Below are 10,321 nucleotides of genomic sequence, written 5' to 3'. Positions count from 1 at the left end.
TCCTTGCTGGCGTCAACGTCCGGCCCGAGCGCCAAATTCAAATTTGCGGCCATCTTGAGCGTGCAGAACCCCGGCGCGCTGCGCGGCTGAAGGTGGGAGTATCCGCCGCGTTGGTCTTGGGATCAAGCTGTGAGGGCGCCATGGCGCCGGGCTGCAAAAGTAAGTAAGGCGCTCAGGCTTCCTGAGTCCCAAATATAGTAAAGGATGGGGCTCCCCGCCCCCGGTTTCCCGGCTGAGCGTGAGGGACAGCAGTGGACTGAGCGGCGCGGAGCGTCTGGGACCTCTCTCTCCGTCCCTCCTACAGACAGCTGTCTTTCCTTCTCTCCGTGTATTGGCCCCACAGCACGAGCCAGGCACAGTTGTAGGCGCCTGGGCTGGGCAGTGACCCGGAGAGCCCTCCTCCAGGAGCCTGGCGCCCAGCCACCCGCTGGTTTCGTCCTTCCGTCCTCCGTTCTGCCGCTTCGTCGCTGCCCTGTTCCCGCGTCCTGCCTGGGGCCGTCCGTGTGCCCTTGCCCGAGGGCCTCACCACCTTCGGCGTATTTCCACATCCCTGGCAGTCCCGAAGGGGAGAACGGATTCTGTCCCAAGCGCGTCTTCCTCTTGTGGAGGAGGGCCTGCTGTAGAATCTCTAGATAAGCTCAGGATTAGCACAAATCCCTATTTTCTTCTCAAGGGACCTGTTCGTTTTCTTCTTGTTTTCTTGGAGAGGAGCACTGCCAATTTTTCCTTTTTTTTTTTTTTTTTTTTTTAAGATTTTATTTATTTATTCGTGAGAGATACACAGAGAGAGGCAGAGACACAGGCAGAGGGAGAAAGAAGCATGCTGTCTGCGGGAAGCCGGATGCGGGACTCGATCCCAGGACGCCGGGATCACGACCTGAGAGGAAGGCAGACCCTCAACCACTGGGCCGCCCAGGCGTCCCCAATTTTTGCTTTTGATAAACCCTGTAATTTTCACTGATTTCTTGGTCTTTTGCCTTTCCGTGTACGTGCCTCATCTCTTACATTGCCTAATCCTTTAAGGAGTCTTGTTTTTTAAAGCTGATTTTGAGCTAACACATGGATCTCCCTGAATGATATGAATGTTAATGAGGAGAGGCCTATGTTAGAAGATTGAAGAAACTGAATTTTGTTTGGGGCTTTGATGAGACTTCCAACAACGTCGGTGCTTCAAGCTGTCAGTTGTAATTGTCTTCTGATAATATATTTTTTCTTTCATTTACTTTCTAGGCCATCACATCATTCACTGCCTACTCACTGTGCTCTCTCTTTCTGTCTAAAGTGTTTCTCTCCCTCTCTTTTTAAATTTTATTTATTTATTCACGAGAGACACAGAAAGAGCTAGAGGCAGAGACACAGGCAGAGGGAGAAGCAGGCCCCACACAGGGAGCTCCATGTGGGACTCAATCCCTGGCCGCCAGGATCACACCCTGGGCCGAAGGCAGGTGCCCAACTACTGAGCCACCCAGGGATCCCGGAAAGTATTTCTCTTCTATCGCCATTTTCAGTATTCAGGGGATATTAGCACACAAATTGGTATGTGTTTGGATTGAAATGTTCTCTAGGCTTTGTGCACAACCACAGTCTTTGTTTTGTAAATCTGGACTTAAGGACAATTGAGGGATTGCTGGGTGGCTCAGTGGTTGAGCGTCTACCTTCCCTGTGGTCCTGGGATCCAGTCCTGCATCCCGCTCCCTGCAGGGAGTCTGCTTCTCCCTCTGCCTGTATCTCGGCCTCTCTCTGTGTCTCTCATGAATACATAAATACAATCTTAAAAAAAAAATAAGATTTGATACCTGTGGTATAATTAGAGCATCTTGTTCACATAATGGAAAGTAACATTTATATGTCGCTGTCTATTAAAGTGCTCTGTCTTGTCTATGCACATCATTTTCTAGAAGTGGTGGGAACAAGGATATTCACAACTCCCCTGTATAAAAAATGGTGGTTTTCCATGGGGAACTTTTCTGTTCCTTGTAGTCTGTTAGCAACATTGAGGTTGATGACATCCAGGTGAATGCTGCTTGCATTCCCAGCAGTCCAGAGATTTGGCGCAGGAATTGGGGAACTCACCCGGTGCTGTCCACGACTTTTACTTTTGTGCCGATGAAGGTTATTTTTTGTGACACCTTTGGCACCGTGGGTTGCTGATCGTGAAATCAGAGAAACGAGAATGTGAAGTACAATCCCAATGAAATTGAGTTGAAGATTCTCTTTCAGGTCAAATGATCCATAGGTATTTATCTGGACTGCAGAATAAGTAAAGCAACTTTTGTTTTGTTTTAAGATTTTATTTATTTATTTACTTATTTATTTTTTATTTATTTATTTTTTATTTTTATTTATTTATTTATGAGAGACAGAGAGAGGGGTAGAGACACAGGCAGAGGGAGAAGCAGGCTCCATGCAGGGATCCTGATGTGGGACTTGATCCTGGGACTCCAGGATCACGCCCTGGACTGAAGGTAGGTGCTAAACTGCTGAGCCACCCAGGTGTCCCCAATCTTTTGGAAGGAAGATTGCGGGAAGACCCTTTTAAAACTTTACTGTTTTGTTGAGGATTTTTTTTTGAGGATTAATATACATACAGCAAAGGACATAAATCTTAAGACTACTATGCGATGAATTTTTACATATGAATACACTCTTGTCACTGCCACCAAGATCAAGAAATAGAATGGTTCCTATGCCCCAGAAAGTTCCCTGTGTTCCTTAGTTAACAACTACACTGATTTCTATCACCATTGACTAATTTTGCCTATTCTTGAACTTCATGTAAATGATATTTATTCTTTTTGTTCTGGCTTTTTACTAAATATTATGTCTGAGCACTGTTTTATCTGTTGGCTGTAGCAGCAGTTAATTCTTTTTCATTGTTGTTTAGTGTTCCATCATGTCAGTGTGCCACAATTTGTTTATTCCTTTGATGTACATTTGGGTTTCTAGATGAGTTATTATGAATAAAGCTGCTGTAAATATTCATCATATTTTAAGTTTAGATGGATTGAGGACTTGAGAGCTAAAAGAATTTTACAGCAAATGCCTATCAAGGACCTTTGTGTCAACATTTTACAGCAGCTGTGTGATAGATTTTTATACTCTTAAACCTTTGCTTAAGATACAGCATACTGAGGTGGTTAAGAGTGTGAGCTCTGGATCCTGAATGTCTGGGTTCAAATGGCAGCATTTCTCAGTGATGGCATTGCCTCAGAACTCAACGAATCTTAATGCAGAACTATCTACCTCTGTGCAATTTTTTTGTTTTATTTCACTATTGGCTTACTAACTTAGCTTTTTTCCTTTCTTTAGTAAACATTTCATTTTAGAGTAATTTTAGGTTTACAGAAAAGTTGTAACACATGTTCATCCAGTATCTTCTTGACTCAACTCGACCACCAGGTGCTATATTGGATTCCCCTTCCCTGCCTTTCAGGCTTGAAACTCCAGGGAGTTGAGGTGGGGCAGTTGAAGCCACTCACTGCCTTTATTTCCCACTCACTTTACTGTGCTGTTGTTCAGTGTCTGAAACTTGTTGTATGTATTTTCCCAGTTTCCGAGTAACTTAAGACAGGCCAGTAAATGTAGTCCCTGTTACTCCATCATGGCCTTAAGTAGAAGTCTGGATCTATTTTTGGTTCATCCTTACCCCTAGGGTGTGGCCTTTCTGTCTTCCCTTCGAAAGCATGGGCATTTATTAGGGCCCTGAACCCCAAATTTTGTTTCTCTCATCTGAGTCTATTCAAAACTCTGCCCAAAATCTCAGCCTCTTAGCTGCAGCTCGCAGAATCGTAATCTCTTTGAAGGAAGAAGCAGCCTCAGATGTTGCGCTCACATCTCTGGACTTGTGTTCTCCTCTTGGGTTTTGGCTCTGTATTTGCTGACCGCCTTGGCAGGTCACCAGTGCTGTCAGGTAGATAAGTTTTCTATACTTTTTCTGCTTCCTGGGTGCTTACAGGCAGGAGGGTTGGCCTGAAGTAAACTCATCCTCTAGTTCTGGGCTGTCCCTAGTAAGGAAGGCCTTACTGTAATAAATTCAGTCTTATTCCAGCACAGAAAAAAAAAAAATCTGTATCTGAGAAAGCATAAAAAATAGAAATAAGTTTATTTTTATTTTTTTATTTTTAGAAATAAGTTTAAAATATGTCTTATCATAAAGAAAGGTTAAAACTACAATTTAGTGTAATTTTTAAAAAATCTGCTATGCTCCTGCTTAGCATCTCAACTCCTGATTTTACTAATGCTAACATGTGGTGGCTTGAACCTTTCAATTTTAAGTGGTTAAAAAAAAAAAAAGCTTATGTAAAAATGTGTTTTCTGCTGTCACCTTGAGGATTCATTGTTGTAGATGATAGTTGTCTTAGTCTGTTTGGGCTGCTCTAACAAAAATAACAAACTGGTAGCTTTTAAACAATGTTCATTTATTTCTGACAGTTCTGGAGTCTGAGAAGTCTATGATGATGGTATCTGCATATCTATGTTTGGTGAGGGCCCACTTCCTCACTGAGGCTCTCTTTTGCTGTAATCTCATGTGGTGGAAGGGAAGAGCTACCTGGGGTGTCTTTTATAAGGACCCTAATGTCAATCATGAGGGTCCTGCCTTCATGACCTAATCACTTTCCCCGCCACCTCCTAATACCACACCCTGAAAGTTAGGATTTCACCATACTAATTATAGGGAGATACAAACATACCATAGCAGTGATAAAGGGATTACTTAACATCATTTGTATAGAATTATTAAAGATTGGTTGACTGTTTTTAGCATGGTACATTGCCTTTATTTTTTTTACTTTTTATTTATTTGTTATTTTTGAAAGATTATTTATTTATTTGAGAGGGACAGAGAAAGAGCTGGGGCAGAGGGAAAGGGAGAAGCAGACTCCCCACTGAGCAGGGCACCTGACTCTGGGCTCTATCCAAGGACTCTGAGATCATGACCTGAGCCAAAGACAGACACTTAACAGACTGAGCCTCCCAGATGCCCAATAGTGCCCTCTTGATAAATTGAGGTGCAGGTTCCTGTTTGATCTGCCTCCTCCTAAAACTCCCAAAACCTTCTGAATATCTGCCTGACTCAAGCCTTTGTATTTTTTGCTTACCTTTTCTGCTGTCTGGGTATGTGACCCTAGCTCACATCATCTATTTTAATCTTTTTTCTCTTTCTCCAGCTCTTCGTAAGGATCAGACTTCAGCTTTCCTAACAGGAAAGCCTTCCTTTTGTATTCTGGCATTCTCATTTGTTTTTATTTTTGCAGAAGATACAGAAGGACTGTTGCTTTGCTGCCAGCTCTTGTAGAAACTGTGAAGAGCAGGTGGGGAATTGGGCAATCTGGTCTATTTCCCACTTCACAGACATTCATTTGCTTGAGGGAATAGCTGGAAAGGGTAGTTTCCAGAACACTTGTTCTGTGGTGAATATTTACTTTGAGCTTCTGTGCTGTGAAGTGAAGAATAGAAATAAACAATAGAAAGAAAAAAGAAAAAAAAAACAATAGAAAGAATTGAAATTAAGTGTTTGTGGGGTGTTTTGTTTTGTTTTGTTTTGTTTTTTGCTGATGTCCTAGTATTAATTTATTCAAAGATATTTACTGTGTGTTCACTGTGTGTCAGGCACTGCTCTAGGCAATGTAAACAGTTAATTTGGAGGAGAAAGAGTAAACTAATATATATTATTATGGCAGTAAGTCCATAATAGGGCCAGGAAAGGGAGTTAGAGTGATAGGTGAGTAGGTGGTGAGATCAGCTGGTGTTTCCCACCATGTGAGGTTTTGGAATGCCTTATTGAGAAGACAATACTTGAGTAAATGCCCAAAGAAATGTTCCAGGGACCCTGGGTGGCTCAGTGGTTGGGCACCTACCTTCCACTCAAGTCATGATTCTGGAATCAGGGATGGAGTCCTGCATCAGGCTCCCTGCAAGGAACCTGCTTCTCCCTCTGCCTATGTCTCTGTCTCTCTCTCTCTCTGTATCTCTCATGAATAAATAAATAAAATCTTAAAAAAGAAAGAAAGAAAAGAAAGAAAGAAAAAAGAAAGAAATGTTCCAGGCAGAAGGTACAGCACGTGTAAAGGTACTGAAGTGTAACACGTTCTAGAAATTACAAGAAATCTAGTTTGGTTGTAGTGGAACAAGGAATGTAATAGGAAATGAGTTGTGGAAGTGGTAATGGGGGGAGGCAGGGTCACTAGATCATGTAGGTTCCTATAAGCTGTTGTAAGAACTTTGCTTTTTACTCTGAGATGGACAACCATTGCAGAGTTTTGAACAGAGGAATGACTTGCTATGATACACACATATCCTTATTTATTTTAATAGCTTTTAATTTTGCTATAATTTAAATTTGCAGAAAAATTGTGAGAGTAGTACAAAGAATTCTTGTGTAATACTCTTCACTCGTATTAACCACTTTCCAGTTTGCCACATTTGCCTTATCCTTCTCTTTCCCTTCTCCCTCACCCTCCTGATTGTGTGTGTATACACATATTTTTTATGAGCCATTTGAGAGTAAAACGGGGACATCATGTGCCTTTACCACGAAATATTTCAGTGAGTAATTTCTATGGATAGGTGTATTCTGTTGGCTAATCACATTGCAGTGATTGAAATAAAAAATTTTACATTGACATAATACTGTTATCTAATACACAGTCTATATTTTACTTTTATCCAGTGTCTCAATGATTTATTTTAGTCTTTTTTCTCTAGAACCAGATTTCTCATTGCATTTAGTACTGATGTCTGACATGTTTTAGCAGTTTGAATGAGATGTATGTCCGATACCATACCATCTGTATAAAGTGTAAAGTGGTTTTTAGTATATTCACAGATATGTGCAACCATCAGCATAGTCCATTAGAACATTTTCATCACCTCAAAAGAAATCTCATACCTTCAGCTCTCCCTCTCCCCACCTCTCTTTCTTCCATCAGACCTAAGTAACAACTACTCTCTCTTCTTATTCAAAGTAGGTTAGTGAAGTCTCCAGCTGTTATTGTTGAATTGTCTGTTTCTCTATACTTTTCTGTCCGTTTTCCCTTTGTATATTTTGGTGATATTAGGTGAATATATGTTTGTATCTGTATTATCATCCTGAAGGATTGATCTTTGTATCATTATAAAATGTCCCTCTTATTTATCTCTTTATCGACTTTTTTGTGTGGTTTTTAAAAATCTGTTTTGTCCAATAGCTACTGCAGCCTTCTTGTGGTTGCTATTTGGGTGAGATGTCTTTTTCATTGTTTACTTTCAGTGTATTTTTATCTTTGAATCTAGAGTGAGTTTCCTGTAGGTAGTGTATAGTTGGAGAATGTTTTCTCAAGTAGTCTGACAGTCTCTGCCTTTTAATTAGGTTATTTAATCCATTCACATGTTATTGATATAGTTGGATTTACATGTGCCATTTTACTTTTTGTTTTCCATGTGTCTCACAACTTTTATGTTCTGTTCTTCACTGCTTTACTGCTTTTTCTTTTTCAGATTTTTGTTTTTTTAAGCAGTTGCTCTAGGGTTTTAACATGCACATCTTATCAGAATCAGCATCAGATTTATACTAGTTTAATTCCAGTGATAATAAACATTACTCTTGGGCAGCTCCGGTGGCTCAGTGGTTTAGCGCTGCCTTAAGCCTAGGGCGTGATCCTGGACACCTGGGATCGAGTCCCACGTCCAGCTCCCTGCATGGAGCCTGCTTCTCCCTCTGCCTGTGTCTCTGTCTCTGTCTCTCTCTCTGTGTCTCTCATGAATAAATAAAATCTTAAAAATAAATAAATAAATAAACATTACTCTTTTGTAGCTCTATTCCCTCTCACCCCCTTTAGGTATTATTGTTAAACATACTGTATTTATTAATGTTATAAACCTAAGAATACATTACTGTAATTATTACTTTACCAACATTAGTCATTTCCTCAGGCCAGTACAGCTTTGCTCCTACCTACCTCATATGTATATTTCATTCCTATATGTTGTAGACCCAACAATACATTATGTACATTTTATTTTATTTGGTTTTTTAAAGCTTTTTTTTTTTTTTTTTTTTTTTAAGTAGTATCTACAACTGATGTGGGGCTAAAATTCACAACTCTGAGATCATTTCAATGCTTTAAAAGTCCATTAAAAGGGGGCGCCTGGGTGGCTCAGTTAAGCGTCTGTCTTCAGCTCAGGTCATGATCCTGGGGTCCTGGGATTGAGCCCTACATTGGACTCTGCTCAGTGGGGAGTCTGCTACTCCCTCTCTCTCCACCCCTCCCCCTGCTCATTGTGCTTACTCCCTCATGCTGATGTTATATATCTCTCTCAAATAAAATCTTAAAAAAATAAAAGTAAAAGTCAAGAGAAAAGAGGAGGAAAAAATAGGCATTTCTATGTCTTCAATAATTGCATAATTACCTTTCCCTGGTGCTCTTTGATTTTTCATGTGGATTCAGGTCACCATCTGAATGTCCCCTACTTTGAGACAGGAGGACTCCCTTTACCACATTCTTGAAAGGTGGGTCTGCCAGCAGCAAATTCTCTCTCAGATTCCTTCTGGCTTCCTTTGTTTATGCTGAGAAGTCAGCTGTGAAGGTAAACAAAGATTTTTTTTTTCCCTTCTCTTCCATCTTCACCATGTTTACCATGATATGTCACTTTGTGGATCTCTGTGTTTATCCTGTGTGGAATTCATTGAACTTCCTGGATGTGTACATTATTTTTCCGTGAATTTGGAAAGTTTTTGGTTATCATATCTCTGAATTTTTTTCTGCTGTTTATCTTTTCTCCTGGTCCTCCTCATTACATGTATATTGGTGTGTTTAATGATGTCCCACCTTTTTCTGAGGCTTGCTTTACTTTCCTTTATTCTTTTTTCTGTCCTTTGGCTTATATAGTCTCTATTGATCTGTCTTGAAGCTTGCTTATTTTTTTTCTGCCAGTTCATATATACTGTTGAGTCCTTCTAGTGAATTTTTGTTTCAGTTATTGTACTTTTTGAATTGTAGAGGTTCAGTTTTTCAAATTAATGTCTATCTCTGTTCTCTGTTTGGTGGGATATTGTTATTATACCTTCCATTAATGCTTTAGTTAGGATTTCCTTCAGTTCTGTAAACATGTTTAAATGGTTACTTTGAGATCTCCCAACATCTGGATGCTATCTTAGGCAGTTTTTGTTGCCAGCTTTTTTTTTCCTGCTTCATGGCTCATATTTTCTTGTTTCTTTGAATGCCTGGCATTTTTTTTTGGTTCAATACTTAACCTCTTAAAGGGTTTTTTTGTTTTTGTTTTGTTTTGTTGTTGTTGTTTATTTATTCATGAGAGGCAGAGACACAGGCAGAGGGAAAAGCAGGCTCCATGCAGGGAGCCCGACGTGGGACTCCATCCCAGGTCTCCAGGATCACTCATGCTCTGGGCTGAAGGCGGTGCTAAACCGCTGAGCCACCTGGGCTCCTAGATAATAAATTATAGCAGCTTTGGATACTGATCTCTCTACCCTCTCAGGGTTGTTATTTGCTTGTTTGTTTATTTATTTATTTTAAGATTTTATTTATTCATGAACCACGGGGTGGGGGGAGCAGGCTCCATGTAGGGAGCCCAACGTGGGACTTGATCCCTGGTCTCCAGGATTACGCCCTGGGCTGAAGGCCGCGCTAAACCACTGAGCCACCTGGGCTGCCCCTGCTTGTTTGTTTAATGACTGACTGGATCATTTTAGTGACCTCTCTTTCCCTCTCATGGCGTTAAGCTCTGATGTTGCTCCTCAACTTTGGGTATGCTCACAGTCACCCTGATGACAGTGTTTTTGGTGGGGATCTCTCCCTGACTACACTTAGTTTTTTTTTTTTTTTTTTTTTTTTTAATTTTTATTTATTTATGATAGAGAGAGAGAGAGAGAGAGGCAGAGACAGGCAGAGACACAGGCAGAGGGAGAAGCAGGCTCCATGCACCGGGAGCCCGATGTGGGATTCGATCCCGGGTCTCCAGAATCGCGCCCTGGGCCAAAGGCAGGTGCCAAACCGCTGCGCCACCCAGGGATCCCCTACACTTAGTTCTTAAACTTCAGGAATACTAGCTGATTGCGCTGTTTTGAACAGTGCCTAAAAATTGCCCTACAAATTAATCTAGTTAGACTCTTCACACCCCTTTTTTGTGTGGAGAGGGGCAAAGAGAGGGAGAGAGAAAATCTTAAGCAAGGCTCCATGCTCTGCTGGGGCCCTACGTGGGCCTCGGTCTCATGACCCTGAGATCATGACCTGAGCCGAAACCCAGAATTAGATGTTTAATTGACTGAGCCACCCAAGAGCCCCGGACTCTTGCCCCTTTGACAGAAGTTTCTGAGGTCTGGTTT

General features: G+C 41.1%; 1 protein-coding gene across 3 annotated transcripts in view; it reads left to right on the top strand.

Moving 5' to 3' along the window:
• Window positions 1-34: 34 nt before the first annotated feature.
• The window catches only part of KIF15 (kinesin family member 15), a 78,880-nt gene continuing 68,593 nt past the window's right edge, over window positions 35-10,321 (top strand). Inside the window, exon 1 of one of the 3 annotated variants that reach the window (XM_038566699.1) lies at window positions 35-159. In XM_038566699.1, coding sequence (XP_038422627.1) covers window positions 141-159 — 19 coding nt within the window. In that variant the 5' untranslated portion in view covers window positions 35-140. The remainder of the gene's footprint in view (window positions 160-10,321) is intronic. The other 2 variants (XR_005374985.1, XM_038566698.1) reach the window with 2 other exon arrangements.

The sequence above is a fragment of the Canis lupus genome, chromosome 20 (genome assembly GCF_011100685.1).
Source record: "Canis lupus familiaris isolate Mischka breed German Shepherd chromosome 20, alternate assembly UU_Cfam_GSD_1.0, whole genome shotgun sequence".
Classification (NCBI taxonomy): domain Eukaryota; kingdom Metazoa; phylum Chordata; class Mammalia; order Carnivora; family Canidae; genus Canis; species Canis lupus.
The sequence above is the reverse complement of the archived record's forward strand: the minus strand, read 5'-3'. Positions and strand labels throughout refer to the sequence as shown.